Source organism: Gadus macrocephalus, chromosome 6, assembly GCF_031168955.1.
Source record: "Gadus macrocephalus chromosome 6, ASM3116895v1".
Classification (NCBI taxonomy): Eukaryota; Metazoa; Chordata; class Actinopteri; order Gadiformes; family Gadidae; genus Gadus; species Gadus macrocephalus.
In genome coordinates this window covers 21,391,895-21,415,234 of record NC_082387.1, presented here as the reverse complement: position 1 = coordinate 21,415,234, position 23,340 = coordinate 21,391,895, and the positions used below count along the sequence as shown (strand labels likewise).

The following is a 23,340-nucleotide window of genomic DNA, read 5'->3' as shown; positions in this document are numbered from 1 at the left end:
TGAGTTTTCTTCTTCTTTATTTTACTTTTGAGGCCGATTTTGCTGTTTTACACAACGTATGGCAATTAAAGGCTGGGGCACAGATTAGCTCACTTTAAAAATCACCAGCCGGTTGCCATAGTCCCAGTACATCTAATTATAGGGAGCTTCACATCATAACCTTCAAGGTTCGCTGAAAGTGCACAAGGAAAGACCATGAAAGAAGTCAGCACTGCTCCTTATCAAAGGAGCCGCTGAATCATAAGAATCGCTCATGAACATGTTTGCTTTCCTTTAACTCAGCTGCAAATGAGAACTCATTCATTAGGAGCAATATATTTAGCAGAATTAAAGAGCCATGGTAGTGTGGGGCCTGGCAGTTGCTATAGGATGTTTGACACCCACCCGATCTCTGCAGGCTACCTGGAGGCATCCTAGAGAAAGCTAGCAAATTGCACACCAAAAAATTGCACACAAAAAAAAGAATATTGTTTCATACATGACTCAATAGTAATTATAGACTAGGGCTTTTGAATTGTATGGAATACTATAATGTGCTTTGTGTGTTGAAACATTACAGAACAAAATGAGATAAAAGCAAGAGGGCAGAACAGAAGAGAGTCAGAGGGGATCACCGAAGACCGGACCACCTCTCTGTGCAGGATATTATGAGACTGGGGAGCCCCGCCCATTCTGCCGACGATTTGAGTTCGCCCTGCCCAAGGAGAAGAGCAATACATTTCTTTCTGCTTCCGATACGTTTTTGCGGGAGCCAATCACCAAGCTGGCTTTTCCCCTTGGCGCGCTATTGGCTGGTTTAACACAATGAAGACCGGGAAGCGACTGCAAGCAGCCAATCACGTACAGAGAGTCAATTGAACTAGGCCCGTTGATCACGCCTCTTGTGCTGAAGAAAATGACAGCAGCTTCCCCAGACCAACGTGCAATCTACGATTGATCTTGGTCTGGCAATAGCCAGACTAGGATATCACAGGGACTCATTTTCAGTCTCAAAGCCCCACGTCTCCCCCATTGTTCTCAGCCTTGCTTTCAAGTCACTTTGGATAAAAGTATCTGCCTAATGACTAAATGTAGCGTAACTCATCTCCCAGACATTTTCTTTTTCTGAACAGCGATACGAACATACACGTCGAGTAGACCTTGACGCCTGGGCAGGCTAGTTGCATGTTGGCTTTTGTAAATTGCTGTGGGGAAAGTCACCCAAAGCCACATGAAAGAGGACCAAAATAACGTGTACAGACACCGACATTGCTATGTTTTTCTGACTGCTTTCCGGTTCTCATTAATGAACCGCCTCAGAGGATATTGAGGTTCAAGTTATGTGCTGGCAAAACCTACATATAAAATTGTAATTAGATCCTACACTCTCTTTTTACTTCAACTGCTGCCTGTGTTTGCGTTCTACAGTAGTTTCACTGACTGTGTAAGAAAGCATGTAAGGAGGTTGCATGTGCTCCTGGGTGGTGCAATGACAGAATGACAACAGAAGTCCGGAAATGAATAGCACTGCAAACAGTGGGGGGGCAAGCATCGTCATCACCTGCCGTCGTGCCTGTGGGCAACGAGACAAACAGGATTACATCAGCCCGCCCTTATAAACAGTGGAGCTCCACAGTCTAAAGCAGGGGCTCTGCTGGGGAGAGTTGACAGCACAGGGAAGACTCCCGATGCAGGTCGCTGTCCACAGCAGAGTCACTATCGTCACACATTCTGCGTTCGTGAGCGCACCACGCCCCACCCTGCCAGCCCCAGATTACCATCTAAGAAAAATATGCCATAGACACAATTTAATGCAAACAGAGATGCCCACTAGTCATCAACTGGCTGCAGAGTGTTTGGGCCTCACAAGACGTCCATGGATATCCCTGCTTGGATGTGGAAGGGACATTACAACCTATAGCAACAATGTACTTGTACAATGTCATATTTTCCGACACGGAGGCTTATGCTAGCTGTAAGGTGTGTTTCTGTCTGAGTCACGGCGATGGTGAACCGTACTTGCTTGGTGCCATTTGAGATCCCACAAGGTTAATTGTGCTCTGATTGTGCTCAGAGCCCAGTGCTTTCACACTGATTAGATGCCTGCTGTGGTCTCTGCATTGATTGGGGATGAGCAGTAAAAACCCCATGAGTCGCGGTAATTATTATAAAGTACACAATAGAAGAGTACAACCTCGGAACCAATGTCTTTATGTTCATTCTTTGTGTCACGTCATGTATCGCATACCCGGCCTACTTAGAAAAGGTATTCCTTTTTTATTGTGTAACTTTGTTCGAACTGTACTTTGTCGTCAGTTTGACAGCCGGGTGAACTTTAGAGATAGTGTCTCTTCAACCCAAACTTAAAAAATGCACTGTCACAAAGAGCTCTCCTCTATCGTAGACCTACCTGCATACTCCCTACAGACTCTCAGACTCTCTATTAATCTGCCATCCCAGATTAGAGACTAGAACAAAGACTCGCCCTTAAACTGCCCTGTCACACAATAAGTACAAGAACAAACCACCTTAGAAAGCGCCCAGGGTGACGAAGAATGAAATCGGTCGCCTAATTTCAAAGTTGAACCCGACGGTAGACGTGGACTTCCTTTTCTGCTCAGCATTACTGCAAACGAGTTACGACACCATTCTTTAACATAATCTCGACAATCAATCAACCACACCACAAAGAAGTCAATGGGCCCTGACAAAATGTACCTATCAGATCATTGGCTCTAATGCATTAAGCCCCTGCGTCTCTGATAGACAGCGACAGAGGCTAGACCCTCCGCTCGCTCACACGTGCTGACAACATCAGCCCCCTTTTGTCCATCCTCCAGCATTTCATTATTCAAATAAAACAGGGCATAGCCAAGAGGAACGACTTGTAAATCTATACCGACGGCGGAGGAAAGAATGGCAGCCGCTGAGTGACTCTATGGCCTCAGAGAGGAGCTGAACCTCTGCGGAGCTACACTGGATATATTTCAGCATCCGGAGCAGTACGGTCGCGGCTGGAATGCTGTCGTTTACTGTTCAATGTGTGGTTTGTTCAGGGTTTGTTTCTTGTCCTTTGCTCTGTTCTTTGTATGTCGTTTCTTTATTTAGGACAAATCAAAACTTAAGGATGATGTAAAATGATGTGGCCCCAACGTCATCTTAAATTCTGTGCACTTGTTTAAAAGAACACTTGATGCACAACATGGATATTCATTATAACGAGATGAGAATTCATATTTTTTGTGTGTGTCCTGTGCCTTGGAGTGTTCTTATTAATGAACACTACTTTCTCATTATAATACAAAACATACAACGGAAATCAACTTAATTTCTTAGGAAAAACGTTTTTTTGCACTCCTTCCACACTAGATTCACCGTCCACACGACCAGGAGCCGTTTCAGATCCTAGCTCTGATGGAATGATGAGCAGGGGGACAACGTTTACAGAAATCAATCATTCCCGTGCGCTCCACCAGGGAGCGATGCAGGTGTGGCCCTGGTTCCACACTGTTCAGCAGACCTTCATCCAGAGCGACTTACAGTTCATTCTGGACACGTCATTAGCGAGCAGGTAGGGTCGCATCTCGCTCAAGGGGGCCAACAGGTAGTTGGGTTGAAACTACCAACCTTTGGGCTTGGAGTGAAACACCCTGAACATTAAACGATCCTGCCCCAGTGACCTGCTGGATGAAGTAATCTATCAGCGATGGGGACAAGTACCGTGGCTTCACTGATTTCCTGATGAATCCAACCCGATGGCTTCTGCACTGAGGCACGACAAACATTAGTAATCATCAGATGAAGATTGTCAATGTTCTGTCTGATATATGTTTAGCCATTTCAGACACACAAATTAAAAAAAAAAAAATCAAGGGCAGGTTTGTTTTTTTCCATTATCAGAGTGTAAGAACTACTGTAGAGTACTGTTCCAGGAAAATCAGACCTCCGGTGCCACTACAGTAGCCTGGATGAGAGGGAAGCGTACAGTAAATTAGCCCAAAAACCGCTCCTCCTCCACTGCTGCAGTGACCAAGCAGCCCCAGTGTGTGTGTGTGTGTGTGTGTGTGTGTGTGTGTGTGTGTGTGTGTGTGTGTGTGTGTGTGTGTGTGTGTGTGTGTGTGTGTGTGTGTGTGTGTGTGACGTGTGTGTTGGTGGATAGAAAGAAAGAAGGTGTAGGGGATTGTCATACATTATTTATCAAACATCCTTTCTCTATCTAGACAAGTAGCCAGGAGGGGTTAAGGGAGACCCAAGACCCCCCTCCAGACACACACACACACACACACACACACACACACACACACACACACACACACACACACACACACACACACACACACACACACACACACACACACACACACACACACACACACAATATATTTAACGTCTCGGCTGCAATTTAAAGCGTTGATGGAAACAGCAGCATGCCTGCCACATACAACCCCCCCATCCCCTCCTCACACACACACACACACACACACACACACACACACACACACACAGACACAGACACAGACACAGACACACACACACACACACACACACACACACACACACACACACACACACCGGGAGATGATCACTGCATGATGGATGTAGTGGTCTTGCAGCTAGTAAGTCTGTTAAATGGGGAAGATGACACAACATAAAGCACCACCATCATCATCATCATCCCTACCAGCACTACCACTACCACCACGACCACCATCAGACTACACAGCGACCACCACCATCACCATCACCGCCCCCACCAACGCCACCATAACCATTTTACTATACCACCAGCATCCACACCATCATCACCACCACCACTACCATCCTCACCACCACCCCTCCCACAATCACCCCTGCCACCAGCGCCACCAGCACCGTATCCATCACGTCACCATCCACCAGCACTACTGGCCTAGTGGGAGAGAAAGGAGCGCACAAACCCTGAACACATTAGCATATTTATGGATTATTACGCTGAATGCACCCCTCCACCTCAGCCTCCATCCTGGTCCTTCCAAACGGTGATACCCATTATGTAGATCTAATCCCATCAGAGCCCTTAATGGAATACGAGGATGATTACGCAAAATGCGCGGTCAAACTCATTGAAAGAAGTCAATTAACACGGGGCCCGGCTGCCTTTCAGAAGTAATATACAACATTGTGTAATTAATTATTATAAACCGCTGCTCTTCAGGAGGCCATTGGCATGTTTGACTTGAATTATATCTGCCGTATACAACTACTCTACACTGAAACATTCTGAAAGACATGCTTTAAACTATACGGTGCACAGACCGACCAATGGTCCCAAAATGCACAGCGTTTATCCATCATGATCTACGATGGGGCCTGTAATCAAACAGAAGGTCAGACTCGACCCTGCCACTGTTATTGTGCATTTCTTCCAACCAAAGCTACAAACTAATAGCGTTCAGTCTCATTTAGCCAAGGCCTGCGCACATTAGTTGCAATATTGCGTTTGAAACCCTGTAGGCATCATTACCCTATCTGCACCAACCAGTCTTCGCTTTTGACTGAAGACTAAACAAATGCAATCCCCTTTTTTCTCTTGATCAACCTCCCTGCCACTCTTCCACATCCAAACAGGCTTAAACAGAATACATCTGTGTGGTTAAATTGCTAATTTCTTTCCTTGCTCAGAGCTGAAGCGTATGCAGATTTCTCTGTGTTGGAAGTTGGCGCCTCAGCTCGGCCGGTTCAAGGGCCCACACACGTGACGAACACAGAGAGAGCAGCAGTATAATCTCTAGTCTGGGGGACGAGACAGGTGCCATGACAGCCACCAGAGACGTAGACCTCTTTAGGTACTTAGTGAGTTGGACTCTCAGCAGAACTCCCTCCGTCGCCACTTGGAGGTTGGGTGAATGAGGAAAGCAGCCATAGCCTGATGTTGCTCAGATACTATTAGAAAATGTCTCCATCACATGAAGCCAATGTTTTTAATAAGCAGAAGCCATGGTTAGGGGATATTTTTTCTTCTAAAAAAACGTAATTCAATCTGGTTCAGTTTGAATAGCATAATAAGTTTGAAATTGGGATGGGAAATATACACTTACATTTGTAGTGCATGAGTGGGTAGCATTTTTTATTTTAAGGGGATTACTCATCTATAATGGTTTAGCTATTATATGCAATATCTGCCCGCATCTTCATCTTTTTAATAAACATATCCCCTCCATTAGTTTGGACCCTTCGGTTTCCGACTCGAGAGTCCATGACAAATTCGGGTTATGAGTCAGAGAAATAATCTATGTCCTACTTAAGTAATCTCATAACCAAACACAATAACCAATTGAGTAGCTTTTTAGATCAAAGAGTGGCAAACCATAATTGCATAAGTAAGACCGATGTTTTTGTCCTAATTGATCAAATCTCTCCATGTGAAGAAGGGGATTTTTAATGTCTGGCAAAATCTGCTTAAGTTGGATGATGCATTTCTTTTGAGAAGAAGCATTACGGCTGGATCAATCATTTTCACCAAAGCTTGTGCACTTACAGATATACAAGCTGTCCATGAGCATCAAGCGATGCTGCCAATTCCGTAGGCCGACTGCTTATTGACCAATGCCAATATGTCACGCTCAGGAGCTGAATCATGTCATTTAAAATCACTGGGAGCAAGAAAATATAGATGGGCTTTAGCACCGACACCAAACATACTAAATAAAGGTTTAATAACACAAACCGTCATTAACTACATCCTAATCTTAAAAAAAAATGAACGATATTTGCACCCGCAAACTCTAACATAAGTGTTTGGATACACACACATTCGCAAACAGCGACGCATCAATGCTGCAGCAGTCAATGTGTGCAACTTTTGATTATTTCACATTGTGTAACACAGCATACCAATACCAGCATTACAATTAGAAAGATAAAAAATATGTAGCTTGAGAACTTACCTCCTGAAAGTAACACGACCGATTGAAGCAGGAGGATATGCAACATGTTTCCTTTAGGATAAAAAAAATATCCCTCACAAAAATGTTATAGGTGCACACTTATTTCACAATGCAAAACATTGTTGCATCTTGAATCGTTGCTACAAACAAAGAAGACATAATGTCATAGTCATGGTTAAATGCAGTAACGCACAATGAAGGGAAAAAAATCATTGCGCATGCAAGTAGACCAATTAAAGTGGGATTTTAATTAAACTTGGTTGATGCTTTATGCAGGGCATTTTTGGAAAGCGACGAGGATTCTGCGCGGAGATTTGTACTGTTGAAATCATTATTTGAGGTAAATTATTTGACAGCTTACAACATGGTTTGAATCTGAGAGCAATGTCCCTTGTGCTATTCCCCTTAAGATCCGATGAGTGAATGAAGGCGTTTTATCAGGAGCGTTTTAACGGCACATCTTGCCAATCCGTTGTCCTATTGTAAATCACTTGCTTCCTTTACATCATTCGCCAAATGTTTCCCTGGATCAAGAAGTTGGCAGTGCACTCATCAAGTCCATCAGTATTAAGTCAACCTTGGCGACTTTTGTCCAACATAAATCGCGTAAAAGTAACCAAGTTCAAGGCATGGTAGAAGTTGAATTTAAATCCGCTCGGGGGTGATCTTCTTCCTCTGGGTCTTCCATTCAACTCCAACATCCAGCGCGTAAAAAGCGTGAAGCTTTATTCCCCTCTTTATTTTTACAATCGTTTCTTGATTGTATTGTACCTACTTTGGCGCGCAGTGTCTCGCCCCATTGAAAGGTTGCGCGATCTATTCACGTCGAGTCTGGCAGGAGCGGCGGTGGTACAGACGAAGCTCCTACAGTCCCAGTGTCGTTTACGCACGCGTCCAATGCGCGTCGAGAGGAGAAATTATACTACGAAGTGACAAGACTTGGACCGTTTGGTCAGTGGGCGTGTGTTGCGACACTCGCCTGCTGTCAATAAACGTGTACACATTTACAGGTGGGCTAACCTGTAGGTTTTCCTGGACATTGAGGCCACATCTGAACGTGGTAGGATATAATTGACGCATGCCTACGGTGGTTTTAATTGAGTGCAGAAATGTGTTACACTGTGCAACCATGTTTGGGTAAGATCTTTAAAGGGAATTTCACGTCACACGAGTGGGGCATGAGGGCGCAAACGTGTATATTTAATGAAAATGCCGTTGGTTCTTCACCTTTCATAAAAAGATTCAAACTTTCCGATTGTTGTCTCATTGCGCCAATCGGAATGCACCAGCGACCTCGCGTGGAATACACATCCATTTAGAATACATATCCCATAATCAAGTTAGGAAACATACGCTTTTGACAAGGTCGACAGAATATTTATCGTCTGAAAAACGAGTTTAAGCAGTTGCAATATTCGTTTTTTCTTCAACACAATATATGTTTACACATTTTCAAAACAGACTAATTGATCACAAAACACAATAATCTACAAGTAGTCATTGCCAATAACTAGGTGGATTACTAAAATGACAAACAATCGAAGGCTTTTGGCCTGTGATACCATTTTAATGAATCCTCATAATACATTTTCATCAAATTAGTTTAAGAGACCTGAGCATCATATCTTCCCTCAAACATGGAACCAGAAATTATTTGCTGGGAGTGCAGAATCCTGGCTGTGGAAAAGTAGTGAAAACCACCCAGCAAACCAATGACAGACGCCATGCATGTAAGTCGAGAAGGGTGCAAGTTTGGCTTTGCATATATGTTCAAATATCCAGGCCAGAATGAAATCCCGCTGGCCACCAAATCACCGTTGCCATGAATGCATTACCATCTGTCCTCATCCGCAGACACGCATTCGCTCCCAAGTTCCTCTTCCTCCGATCTCCAAGTCTCCCATGTTCGCTCTCTTTTCCTATCAAATGTGTGCAATTTGATCCTGCAAGGAAAACAAATTTGGTTTCTAACAGCTGCAGAAAGCATTAAGGCTGTCTTGGAGCAGGGAGGGGGTTGAGGGTTGTCTGAGGGGGGGCTTGAGCCTGTGAACCGTTCCCTTCCTTGTGCTGTAACGGTAAAATGAAAAAAAAAAGCCATTCACACTGAAGGCCGAGGGAGAGAGAGAGGGGGGGGGGGCGAGAGATGGGCTAAAATCCCTGAAACTCTGGTCTCTGCCACAGAAGTCTGTTCCAGCCATCAGCAGCCAGTGTGGAGACCAGAGCACGCTCTGTGGGCTGCTGGAAAAAATAAAGAACAAATATGCGGCCCGTCTATCAGTCCCACGCACACATGCTTAATCCATTACCAAGGTCAATTTATGGATATATGGCCGAAGTTACACACACACACACACACACACACACACACACACACACACACACACACACACACACACACACACACACACACACACACACACACACACACACACACACACACACACACACGTGCACACAAACACAGACCCACACACACAAACACAAACGCATTTTGTGTCAGTGAAAACGATTGGAGCAGGCATGGGGTTAAAACAGGGGATTTAAACAGTTTCCCAGAATCTAAAGACTGGAGTCTTTAGTCTGGGGGGCAAAATACAATGGAACGTGGTAGTTTGAATTTGCTGGCATTTTCCGGAAAAACGTTTCAGACCTTGATGTCTTGAAACGGCTCACAACCAAAATGTCAAGCGCACATAAATGGATTATTACTTATTTTTGCCATTTTATGGAAGGGCACTCATGTGACAAGCCATTTTTCTGCCTGGCAGTGTCCTCTCAAACACATTAGAATGTTATACAGTATATGTTCTGGGTTATTTATACAAACAAGCAAAACCACCGCCACTGACAAATAGGTGGAGAGGTTGAAAAAAGAAAGTTTGCAGTTTCCCTTTGGTCTAATCCCCGGGGGGCACACGAGAATAGACCCTCTGACTCTGCTATTGGTCAGTATCCTTCATCCATGACCTTAAGCGCCCGGCGAACCGTCCTCCAGTCACGGGACGGACAGCAGCTCTCCAAATTCATCATGGGCCTTCATTCTCTTTCACAGCCGTATCTGATCTATGATAGCATTAATAATAGCGGCAGCAGAAGGGTCCTGTCGGCCCCTCCTGTGCCCTCAGACTCCAGGACTGAGCAGATTACCACCAGCCATTCACAGCCCATTAAAACTGTATTTACTTATCGGGCCCCACTCTCTGGGGGCCCAGGCATTCTGTTTTCAAGAATGATGCCCGCAGGGAAGGCAAGGAGTGACCTTCCAATAGTCCGCGATACAATGAGTCACTAGAGGCCCTCCCCCTCTCCCGCCCCTCCCACTGCCATGCCCCCCCCCCCCCCCCCTGCCCACTGCCATGCCCCCCCCCCCCCCCTGCCCACTGCCATGACCCCGCTCCCACTCCGATACAAATTAAGTCCCCTCCCTTTCCCTTTGACTGTCAGACATTTTGGTGAAAGTGTACAGTAAATATATGTTTACAACAAAAGCCTACAACAAATACATTCATATGGAGGAATTTGACTAATATGGAATGGATGACTCCCTTAAATGAGCCATTACCAAGTGGACTGTTATTGCTAACAGTCCCCTTGGACTGTTACTCCCCCCCCCCCCCCCCCCCCCCTCCCTATTTACCATGGACTATATGTAAATATGGAACATCTGCATAATGGCACCAATTATGTGCGGGAGCTGGCTGGCTGTTGGGTGGGAGAGCATGTTTGGACGTTCCCGTATGAATCTTCCTGAACCTGGGGAGAAGAGCTGCTGGTTGTGACGCTGCTCTCTCTTTTTGAGTGACAGCTGAGCAGTCTTCCAAATGGGACAAGGTGAACTCTCTGCATTCTCTCTCACACAGACAGTTATTCCTTATCTGCCAGAACGTGGTATGGCCTACTTTGGGTGTGCTTAACTTTCTCTGACCTTTCAAATGCTGATCATTTCAGCATGCAATCTTCTCTCTCTTCAATAAAATGTGCAGCACAAAAAAGATATTAAGGCCCAGCCAGAACGAACTGTTCCAACAAATCTGTGTTCAATTCAGAACTCATAGAAACGCTCCTGAAGTCCATTATCTCCTCTCTGCGTCCACCTTCACCTCGCCAATGGCACCGACTAGTCTGCTGCCGTTGGTTTTCAAAAAGCTCTGCATTAGTTGTCCAACTACTTTACGCTTTTATCCAAAGCGACTTACAATAAGTACATTTACCAAAAGAAAGAGAAACAACAATATATGGCTGTTGGTAAAGTAAGGATATTCATAGAACCAAGTGCCAAGCACTAACGATTCATAGGTTAAACCATGCCCTGTATAAAACAAAGCTAAGATAAGACACTACACGATGATAAGTACTATTTTTAAGTTCAAGGGCGTGGAGCATGCAATATGTGCGTACTAACTAATATAGTACGTCCTAATACATCTGTAAACATAGCATTGGATTTGTGGTCATTAACTTCTCCTTCTGCAGACCAAACTACAGAGGTTTTATACAACAGCAGTATACGCCGAGTACATCTCGTCCATGCCCGCGGCGTCGCTGGCAGCAATGGTGGCTGGTAAACTAAGGGGAATGGAGAGGAGGCCAAGCAGGAGCTAAATGCTTAATAGATTTTTGGTTTTACTTTGTTGTACTCTGGTAATGAGTCGTTCCATGGCACAGCCACCATATCAGTCCTCCAGGGAACAAAAACAAGTCTTATGGTGCATGCCTCCTTTTCTTTTGTTCTTTAATTTATTCTTTTACCATTTTTAGACTGCAATGTAATTCCGATACCAGTCGTGGTAGATTGTGGCTGCATTTAATAAAGAGCCAATTTACTCCAAGCTAAGTTATCTCAGTCCCATTTCTTAGCCTCTGTCCATGTCAGGTTTTCCCTGCATTCAAGCTTCCACCAATTTCAAAGTGTCCCAGAGAAAAGGGATGTTCTGCAAGTATCACTTTTATGTTTGATGTTGCTGTGTGGCTGGTAAATGCTCTTTCAATACATTGCTTGAGAAGGCACATAAGAAATAACACAATAAATGATTCTTATTATAGTTTTACAGTCTAAGCCCCTATTTCGGGAAATAAAAAATGTGATACGTGTCAAAATGTATTGTTCAAATGTTCTGGAAGTTTTGCTGTGACACACACTTTTCTGAGTTCTGCGTCTTGCACCTGTTTTTATTTTGAGCTGGGAAGTGAAAGGCAAAAGCCTTGACAGCCGAAGACATTTGTTCCATGGTCAATGTGCCGAATGTGTCACGCCACCCACAGTTGGGAAGTCAGATATCAGATAGGGTTACCCACAACAACTCTGTGGTGTCAAAATGACAAATTAACTTGAAAGTTGAACACAGGATTATCTGCATCATCATCAAAGGACCAAGACAGGTGTGAGCAAAGACTGAAGAACTCACCAATTGCAGATAGAAAACAAAGAAAACGGAAATTGGTTATTCATGAGTGGAAGCTTCAAAACTAGATTTGGGGCTTAACTGAATTGAGAGCGTATTCAAATATTCTGAGACTTCACAGCAAGACGGGCTCTCGAACTGACGATGCCCAATGAATTAAATAATAATAAAAAAGGACATCAAAATACAAGTGATCTTGAACTAATTGTATGAAATTATACAAAGACCTTTAATTAGAGTCCTGTATTTCCTTATCTTGATATGCGGTTTGAAGTGTCATGGTTGAGTGTACTGGGTGGGCAAAGGACAAATCCGATTCGGGTAGCAGATGCAAAAGAAGGTTGAATTTCTTTTTAAATATTCCCCATATGGATTTCATAAAGGAAAAAAATATTTGCAGCAAATATATTTTGCATTTTTAGTTATGCAACAATGCTGCCACCTAATGACAGAGTTCATCTTTAAAAAAAGGAAAGGTTTGAATGAAGACAAAATCTCATGATATATTCGTGTGTGTGTGTGTGTGTGTGTGTGTGTGTGTGTGTGTGTGTGTGTGTGTGTGTGTGTGTGTGTGTGTGTGTGTGTGTGTGTGTGTGTGTGTGTGTGTGTGTGTGTGTGTGTGTGTGTGTGTGTGTGTGCGTGTGTTTAATGAATTAATACAAAATTCTTATTTTTTGTGTCGGTTACGTCATTCTTCCTTGTTATATATCGGGTTCTCTCTACAGAAAACACAGATGGCAATTAGTTTGAGTCACAAATGAGTGAAATTACTCATCATGGTCAAAGCAGATATCTTGATTCATATTTAATTACATCTATTTGGTTTTATATCTTTATATTCAGATGATAGTTCTAAAAATATACATACATTTGTTCAAAGACGCTTTTACCAACAGTGCAACCATGTGGTCGTTTTTCTCTGCGCTTCAGCGGTCGGTAGGGAGAACCTTTGTCACCGGAACCTTTGACACCGTCGCTGTTGGCTGTTCTAGACGAACTTAAAAGAATGACGCACCCGCGGCGTAAAGCAGTCTGGTAAACAACAAACCCCAGATAGCACCTCCAGCCTGGTCTTTGGTAAAAAGGAGACCCCAGATCAGATACTACTTCTCTGGCCAAACCACCCTTGTCTTAGTTAAACACATTCATATTCATATCATTTGAGCTCTTGGCCGACGGACGATATATTATTTTATATTATATTATATTACTAATAATATCACTCCGACTCCTAGGTCGTGTACGTTCGAGAGAGCACACATTAAAACTAAAGAAAACCATTCAAATAATGTAGGGGTAGTAACGGTGTATTTGGACATTTATTTAGATATCATATTGTGAACATTTGCCAGCTGTTTTAGTGTTCGATCCAAATGTGACAATTTAATATAATTACATCTTCATGTATTGTTCCCAAATAAAAGTATTACATTTGTATATGTCTCTTTCTAGTGTGTAGAGGAGAGATGCCTTTTCTCCATGGGTTCCGCAGGATCGTTTTTGAGTACCAGCCACTAGTCGATGCCATTCTGGTGACCGTGGGGCTTGAGGAGGGAGCCAGTCGGGATGAGGAGAGGTACGTCCTTTACGGCTCAGTATACATCGTTAACGTTACTGTCTGTATCTGTTGTTATCTCCATGTCCTTTATGTATAAATGTATAAAAAAAAATCTTCTTTCTTTTCAATCTTTTGAAATGTTGTTCAGCGCTACTGCTTTGTTTGAAGTTAGATTTTAGCCATGTGTTTCATCAACTACACTAGAAGATACAAATAAAGGAACACATTTCTAAGGACTTTTTTTTTTAGAATGTGTTAAAGAGTTGTTAATAAGAAATATACCACTCCCCTAGAGTTCCCCTAGCCTGACTATGATAAAAACTTGCGTTCGGTGGAAAACGAGCACTAGGTATCCTGCTCGCCTTTGAAAAAACGGAAGCTCAGGCATAAGGGGCCAAGTTACCTCCCCTTTCTCTGCCTTGCATGGCCAGAGAATTTGGCCCGCCAATGAGACAATGACCTACTACCGTGCGAGCGCCGCGTGTGTGTGTGTGTGTGTGTGTGTGTGTGTGTGTGTGTGTGTGTGTGTGTGTGTGTGTGTGTGTGTGTGTGTGTGTGTGTGTGTGTGTGTGTGTGTGTGTGTGTGTGTGTGTGTGTGTGTGTGTGTGAGATTACACACACTGTAACGCATGTGTTGTACACTTCTTTGTTATTTGGATAACTGTTCTGCTGTTGGTGCTACGGCGCATAACACCACGTCGGGTTCTCTTACGTCTCTGGTATTTCAACAATGAGACTCGTAGTGGTGGTTATCTCAGCCATGGTTGAGAAGGAATTGGGGGAAAGGAACTTTGGCTTTGCCTCCCTGAAGTACATGAACCGCGACATGGAGGAGAAAGGGATTGTTGCCCGCGATTGTCTTCTGCATGAGCCCCGCTGCCCGCCGCCTGCTGCCGCGAGGCAACACACCCGGGAGGCACCACCTCCGCCGGGCGCTGGTGCCCCGTGCTGCCCGCCTCAGAGGCGGTGGTGCCTTGACAGCGGGGCTCCGGCGGGAGACAATCGCGGGCAACATTCCCTTTCTCCTCCATGTCGCGGTTCAGTCTACTTCAGATTGATGTGGAAGTGGAAGTACCAGAGACATCGGAGAACCCGACGCAATCGTTTGAGATTCATAATATCGTCTGGAGGCGCATACAGCTTTTGGCCGTGATAGGGATGTACCGAAATGAAAATTCTTGGCCGAAACTGAAAACCGAAAATGAGGAAACCAAGGCCGAAAACCGAAACACCGAAATAAATTATTATGCCAATTTTTGCAAATCGCTATACGTGGGTCTCTCTCAGAAACATTGAAAAACGTCCACACCGCAGACATATTATTATTATCCAGACAAGCTGGCCGCGCTTTTTGTTTGCGTCATCACAAATTTCTGTTTCGGCCGTGTTGTTTCGGTGTTAAAAGTATTTTGGGCGAAAACCGAAAATGCACTTTTGGGCAATTTTCGGCCGAAAATTCGGTTCATTCCTAATATAGATATCTATGTATGATATGATATTATTTAGATATAGTGCTCCAGGAATAACCCGGAGTGTTCTAGAATATTTACAGAACACGGCCATAGGCTGTGTACGTTTCGCCATTACATCTACTGTACTCAGGGCGCATGGTAGCGTGGCCGCAAGCTGCTCAGGGCCACACCCCCTCCCTCCTCCTGGACCCGCCTCTCTCCTCCTCATTTGCTTTAAAGCTACTGACACTGAAACGGTGGGTTTGGGGAAAGCTCAATGTGCGACTGGCTCGTAGTGGCTGTAATTCTGCACCACAGTTGAATTACGGGAACGTCTTCAAATACTTTGTTAGGGGCCCACTACTCTATCTATATTAAAGCATCCATAAAGTAGCATGCCATGGGACCTTTAAAGTAGAAAAAGCTGTCCGCCCATTTCTCTGACACTCACTAATTCAGACTTCATAACTTGGTCAATATTTTATCGTTAACCTTTATTCAAAGGTTTAACAAATCTACACACTTGTACCTTCAATAATCTGGAAACAGAATTTCGATTAACTTTTAAACATTTTTTCAAAATCACAGTTTAAGATCCATGTCGGCTTATTTTGAGTTTGACTCATTGATTGACACTCCGGTGAGAGCACGAGGACGTGCAGGCACTGCCAGGCAGTGTTGCCAGATTGGGCAGTTTTTCTCGCTCAATTGGACTACTTTTTACTACGTTCAGGCGGCGTTGCCAGATTGGACAATTCCTCCAGCCCATTAGACTACTTTTAATAACGTTAGGCTGTAAAAATCAGCATTAGGCAAGTACATACAATTTCGGTTTAAAAAGAAAATAAGCGTGATTATTTTAATTCTTTCTACATACCATACCCTTCATAAGGCATATCATTTGTGCAGCTAGTACCACTATTACTTCAACTACTATACTACTACTTCAGCGACTACTACTACTTCTAATACTTCTACTTCAGCTACTACTAGCAGCACCACTACTACTACTATCTTCCAGCTTTGACAGTATTATTATTAGTATTATATAGTATTAGTATTACAGTTTAGCTTCCATCTTTTGTAACAATGTATTTCAGCACTTTGATTCTTCAGGTAATGTAATTCAACATCAGTCATTTTTCGACTTCAGCTTCCAGGTGCACTGTGCACTGCAATGCAATTGACCTTTCAGATTTTTCAGCAGTGCAGGGCAATACATTTGACCTTTCAGATTCGTCAGTTCAATTCATTTTACATCTCTGCATTTTTAGCAATGCTTTGCGCTTTTCTTTCAGCTGTCACTTTATTTATTTACAACCATTTACATTTTCCTAAAGGGGACATGTAATGAAAACAACCCCAAATCCCAGGAAAACACCCACCATTTTCCTGGGATTTGGGGTGTTGCTTTGGGTCTCTGGTGCTCCCACACGCATACAAATTTTGAAAAAAGTCTACATGATTTTTTGAGTGAGATATGCATTTCTGAATGTACTCCGCCTACAGTTACCAAACGAGCGAGTCAGTTTCGGCGCCCACTCCTACGTAGGAAGGGGGCACAGTTATATATGGCCACCCACTTCCCCATCCCCCTGGGGAGGTGGGAGGTAAGGGTGTTATTATCTGCGAGGTCATATTACTTCTACTGTAGGTACGCCATTGACGCATCTAAAGTAAGAGATAATCACAGCAACCAACATGTCAATAGGTTAGGTTTTACTTGTTGTTCTACAGTCACTACTAAGCAGAATGTGTCATTATTATGATTGGAAAGTTCAAAAATAATGGAATGGATATTAAATAATAAATATTGTCATTAAATGTTCCTGCCTCTGCTCTCAACACAGGTTTACTTTAATCCGAGGCACCCAGCTGGTGGACCAGGGCTCTGTCTGCAGCTCCCTGGTGGAACTGCTGGACAGGGAGTCCACGTCCTCCGTGTTTGAGGAAGGGATCAGCTATGCTCTTTTTAAAGTGGCCGAACAGGGCCTTGTTTACGCAGCTGAGATCCTGCTGCGCTACGGAGCCAATCTGAACTTTGAAGGTGAGCCACAATGCGTCTTCATTTCATGAGACTTATTTTAATACGGCTCTTCTATACCATCATTTTGTTTATTTCTGCTTCACCTAATTTCCCCTTGGGGTCAATTGAGTACCCATCTTATTGCTCACCTTTATGTTATCTTACTACTATAGTGGCAGGCCTGTCCACCAGTTACTCATGTGCGCATACGTGCCAAGCAGCCTGCAGCTCACACACACACACACACACAGCACTCGCAAACGCATGCATACACCGCAAGCAAGCACATACACACCGCATACACACTCTAGTTATGGTAAAAAAAAAAGCTCCCAGTTTCAGCTCAAATTTGAAGAAATTGGAGAAAAAAAAATAGTTTTGTGTTGAGAGTTCTAGGAAGGAAGGGGGCTATGTTATTCCCATGGTTAATACCCTCGCCACCTGTTGATGCTTACTTATTAGCAGTTACAAGTTGTTGAGTGTGAGCAGGGTTGTATATGAAATTTGTCACATGTAGATCTTTCAGGGTGTCCTCCTGATGAGAATGTAGCCAGTGAGTTAAGACATTTTGACCCTCCTGTGGTTTCTCAAACACAATTATACCCCCCTTTTCATATCTCAACTGACATGACATCCAAAAATGGAAAACTGCTGATCCCCAGTTACAAGAAAGGATAGACTGACTCCAGCTAATGTCATCTTAATGATTCCAGGCCCCACCAGATATGCTAGCCGCAGTCATATGACAATCTGCATTTTAACTATATTATATTTTCCTGTGTATAAAAACATCACTATATTTGAATATCAACATAATGCCCTTCAAACACAAAAACATTATTTGTTTTTCATTTTAGGTCTATGAATGAGATACAGTACAGTGATTTGCATATTTCGTAATAGTTATATACGATCAATACGTACGTATATATGTATAAGGGGAGGTAGGGGGCAGTCATGTATTATTTACTGGGCTATAAAGATGGTCAGTAGAAAGTCCTTAAAGTGCGTTTTGGAAGTTAATGTTTTTAAAAATATTTATACATAACATTCTCTGAAAATTGCTCTTTGAAATTAAAATGCAGGATTTTATCAGTTTAAAAAAGTATATCGGCAAAAAATCCAGTTTTAAAGTGACTATTTTGAGCAAGGCTTCAAAAACCGTTGTTTTTTTATGTGATATAGGCCTACGTCAAACGGGTCATATTACGTAGGAATTGGTAGACGCGGTCGCTGTTGCTGCCTCAGCTCTATGCGTAGTTGTGAGTAGTTACCGCGGTGAGGGGTCTTGTATTCCCCCCCCCCCCCCCCCCCCCCCTGTGGTTTTGGGGTTTTTCTAATCGACGAGATGAGGTTTTGTATCTGTGGGGGTTGTTCCAACTCCGACCTCCTGTCCGACCATCTCCGATTTCACAGTTTCCCCGATCGGAGAAAGGATGGAGCAGGCTTTCGAGCCTGCAAACCCTCACGTTAGTTGTACTCACTCGTTCTCCAGTAGGGGCATACACACGACCTCTTTGACGCCAGGGTTGTTGGCCTTTTCACTGGAGCAGCGCTGAAGGTCCCAGGTGGCCAGGCGCACCGCGGCCCGGCCGTCCCGCGGGCCCGGGGCCGGTGCCACGCGGGGCCGCAGGGACACCATCTGCGTGGGTCCTCCCGGCGGGAGGTCGAGGTCGTCGCTCCGGAGGCTGAACGAGGTTGGGCTCGGATGGGACCGACCGGTGTAGGTCAGCCCGCCGTTGGTATTGGTGGACGGGGTTCTTGAGCGCTCCACAAACACCTGGAAACGGATCTTGTCCAGTAGGGAGCAGTTTATGTGATCGACCCGAACCAGGTCCTCGATGCTCTTGAACGGACCGTGTTGGGTCCGATAGGCGACAATGTTCCGGGCGATTTTCTCCGTGATGCCGCGGATGCTCATGAGCTGCGGCGGGGTGGCGGTATTGATGTTCATGCCGCTGCAGGAGGACATATGCTCCGGGTCTCTCCACAGGGAGGACGGGGAGTGCTGCGACGAACTGGTCCTACTCGACACGCAGATCTCCACTTTAATAATCTCCAGTTTGGTGGCGACTATCCCACTCACCAGCGCTAGGTCCTCCACCTTCTTGAAGCCCCCGATGCAGTCCCGGTACTCCACGATGCTCCGCGCCACGGGGCGGTTGACCACGGGCAGGGTCATGAGCTCTTCCTCCGTGGCCGTGTTGATGTTCAGCCGCTCCTGGTTCACCATAATTCTCCTGACACCACAACTCTATCTCCCTCCTATTGCCATGGTGTCTCCCCCTTTTAGGTGGTTGCTGTTCTCCCTCACGGCTAGCTGGCTCAAAATTGTACGGAAGTGGTCCGAAACTGTTATCCATTGTTGTTATGTTGCCTATGTAGTCTATGATGATTAGAATGTCCGTCTACCAATTCCTACGTCACGCTCGAAAACGAGCGTTTGAGATGCGGAAGTAAAATTGTATCACAAAAACGGCTCAAGATGCCACTTGTAGTGTAGATTTATTAATAAAAACTAAATAATCGTGTATTCGAATTTTTTTCCTATATGATTCTTCACTGCAGTATCTAACTTCCAATACGCACTTTAAAGGTTGGGTATGGAATTCTCTTTTTTGGCCATTTTTGCAAAATTACTTGAAATCCTTATCATAACCCACTTACAGCCACTGAGTTAGAAGTACTGACATGAAAATGTTGAGTAGCTTGTAGCTTGTAACTTGTAAACAAGTCAATCATCTGTGGAACGGGCAGGGCTCGAAAAACTCCAGCCAATGATTTCCAGACCCACCGAGTGGCATTGGACAGTAAGTACGTCAATCAAACGGTCGTACTGCACTCCCCGCGCGACCCCTTCGTGCACATACTCAAAGCTCGTGACCCAGAGCAAGCTTCTGTTGTTATCCTGCGGTAGCTACTGGAGCTAGCTAACTAGCTAACGGCTCGCTCTCGCGCATCTGTGTTCGCGCTCGTGCATGATTGCGCGTCCATGTACTTGGAATGGGTGGAGTCAGCGTTGAAGGAGAAGGGGTAGGACCATTTGAGTTGTGTATTTTCAAAATCTGCTGGCGTTTCGCAAATCCCATACCCCACCTTTAAGAAACTGAGAGAGAAACTTGGTTAAGACTTTCAGTTACAATAATTTTTAAGCATGTTTAAATTGCTCAAATTGACCCCAAACATCAAAGTTGTACGTTTATTTGAACATAATAGGAGGGATTATGAAGAAAACACTTTTTTTAAAGGTCAAGGTATTTTAGTTACACTAATAACATGGCATGTACTATGTTAAACTCCATAGAAGATGCAATAAATCATTAAAAAAGAAAATTGAACAAATGCACTGCTATGCGGCCGGAATATACCGGCTGAAACTTGAGCATCATCGTTGTCTCAACAATTCATCATAACTAAACGGCGTGTCAAGCCAAGCCTCCCCATTCATCTCCATAACATAAAAATAACAATGGCAGCCAGTCAACCTGCTCATCGATCAAACCGGCGACGGTATAATAAGTGGCTGACTTAACGGTGACTCAGCATTGCAGCCTCTCCGACAGGACTGTCTGCATGATCGGTGGCTGTGATGTAATCCAGGCGTCATGTCCTCGACCAATCAAATGATTGCTTGACAATGACACGCCGCTTGATGATGTGCCGCCCAGTGTGCTTTCTGAACCTCTGACTGGTTTGACACTGTCCCACGATGCCTCTGTCTTCACCGCGGTGCCAGGTATATCCTCTGGATTCATCGTTAAAGTCCTCGAGTTAGTTGTGCTGGTTGTGACTTGAAGGGAACCAGTAGCTGTAGTCACAAAATCTTCACGTTGGCTTTGGGTACTTTGGATTTAGCAGCGACAGTCCTCTGTCATCTGTCACTGGCGCCTCCGCAGTGTGGCGGTGGATTGTCATCTTGGGAGCGTGTCCATCACCAGATTAATCAAGGTTTCCCATGCCAACAGGCTGTCTCCAGGCTCTGACGAGGCCGCAGGCGGCTGCCGTCTGTAGGACAACCGTCTCTCCAGCCAATCTTTTGTCATTTTTTCTGTTTTTTATTCCGTTTCCCAAATTATGCCTCACTATTCCACCATTGAAAGTCGAATGTATTTGTAGAAGTCCTTCATCAGTTACATTTTCAAAGGCTTCTCATTACCACACTAAACAACAACCCATAATGCAAAGCCCTCTAAAGGCCTCCCCTAAACTGACAGGAAATAAATACTTTTGGTGGTGGGGGGGGGAGGAGCATAGTTACAAAAAACTAAAAGAAAAATCAGCATTTTTTAACTCTAACTCTTCATGATTAAAGCACTGAAATGAAAAATAAAAGTGAGTAAAAGTATAGGCCTTTGGTTTGCTGTGTTTCTTTGAATCCTACCACTCAAAGAAGCTTATTCTTTATTCATTCTTAATTCCACGTTCCAATCCTCTTACCTCCTGGTCCCCCCCTCAGACCCGGTGTCCTACTACAACCCGCTGCACATCGCCGTGCTGAGGGGCCGGCCCAGCATGGTGCGGCTGCTGGTGGGCCACGGGGCGGACGTCCAGAAGAGAGACCGGGTGAGCTCAGTATCCCTCCCACAGTGTTAACCACAGAGACTCTCTGTCCCCCTGCATTCACACGGCTCCCCTTTAAGTTTATTTTCATTAACGAGACGGTCTGTGTGAGGCCAGTCTGTGTGAGGCCTTGTGGGATGCCTCACAAAGACTGGGGACCCATTGGGGTCTAACCCAGAACATTTGGTCAGGGATGCAGAACACCCTCACCTCACTAACCAGCCATTTTCATAGATCCATGAGAGTAGTCCCTTGGACCTGGCCAGTGAGGACTTGGACCGGCTGGCCTGTATGCACACCCTGCTGGACCTGGGGGCGGAGGTGAACGCACAGGACAAACTGGGTACGTTTGTTGAGTGTGTGTATTTATACATATGTATTGTATACTTATTTCAATAATGAAACTTAATAAATGTACCATTTTATAATGGAAGTCAATGGGCAGCCAGCACAGCCCTCTGTTTTCAACTACTTAAAACTGCACAACTTAATTCTTAACTTTGAAACTTTGCCTGTTTTCTCTTCTTCTAGTCAATACACATTAATGCAGCCACAACTTTTATGTTTGTGTTGTTATGTTTACTCCTATCAGACTTTAAACTTTTGAACTCTCTTCTTATATGTGTATAAATGTTCCATTCAGTTCAGCTGTTGCATGTCTCTTTATTTTGCTCTGTGCTCCCGAAAGGTAAAACTGCTCTTCTGCATGCCCTGGCCAGCAGCGATGGACTCACGGTGCACAATGCAGAGAACATCCAGCTGCTTCTCCAGAGAGGTACCACCCCCCCCCCCCCCCCCCCCCCCCCCCCGGCCCCCTTTTGCTTGCTATCATTGATATAAAATCAATGTGTTGTTTATATTTAGAATACATTTTTGATCATGAAATACAGGATATTTTCCTTGACACTAATGGCAGATTATAAGGGTGTTATTTTGGATTTGTCTCTCCAGTTAAAAGACGCTAATATATTTATACGCCACTAGATGGCACTCCTTAGCCAGTTTAATCCGCCCTAGTGGACGTCGAGATCATCGCGGCCTCAATTGCAAGGGTGTGTCATAAATATGTGGCAAATCTAGCAGGCGTAGAAAACATCGTAACTCGGTACCTAGATGTGGCATCATTTCAAGGAAGCATCGGATGGTTCCTTGGTTGGTGTAGGACATTCCTAAATGGCAGAATCACTGAACTAGATCTTCGTATTGTATATTTTCCTCTGATGTGTCCATGGCACATGGAAATTATTGGCTCGGCCATCCCAAGACTACAGTTTGTAATATTATGCATGTCATGCACGGGTTGGAGGGAGGTATACGCCAAATAGTTTTTTGTATGAAAGTGTGATTGTGCTTGAGTGTGTGTGTGTGTGTGTGTGTGTGTGTGTGTGTGTGTGTGTGTGTGTGTGTGTGTGTGTGTGTGTGTGTGTGTGTGTGTGTG

General features: G+C 44.4%; 2 protein-coding genes across 2 annotated transcripts in view; one reads left to right on the top strand and one right to left on the bottom strand.

Annotated features, from left to right (window-relative positions):
• The window catches only part of LOC132459127 (transmembrane protein 132C-like), a 51,964-nt gene extending 43,888 nt beyond the window's left edge, over window positions 1-8,076 (bottom strand). The window contains exon 1 of the mRNA XM_060053506.1: window positions 6,906-8,076. Within this exon, the coding sequence (XP_059909489.1) occupies window positions 6,906-6,951 (46 nt within the window). The 5' untranslated portion in view covers window positions 6,952-8,076. The remainder of the gene's footprint in view (window positions 1-6,905) is intronic.
• A 5,188-nt stretch (window positions 8,077-13,264) lies between these two features.
• asb6 (ankyrin repeat and SOCS box containing 6) lies at window positions 13,265-22,742 on the top strand. The gene is made up of 6 exons (XM_060053504.1): window positions 13,265-13,384; window positions 13,760-13,883; window positions 17,167-17,363; window positions 21,799-21,905; window positions 22,137-22,245; window positions 22,591-22,742. Exons 2-6 carry the CDS (start codon window positions 13,774-13,776, stop codon window positions 22,740-22,742), a joined length of 675 nt encoding a protein of 224 aa, XP_059909487.1. The 5' UTR covers window positions 13,265-13,384; window positions 13,760-13,773.
• Window positions 22,743-23,340: the final 598 nt, after the last annotated feature.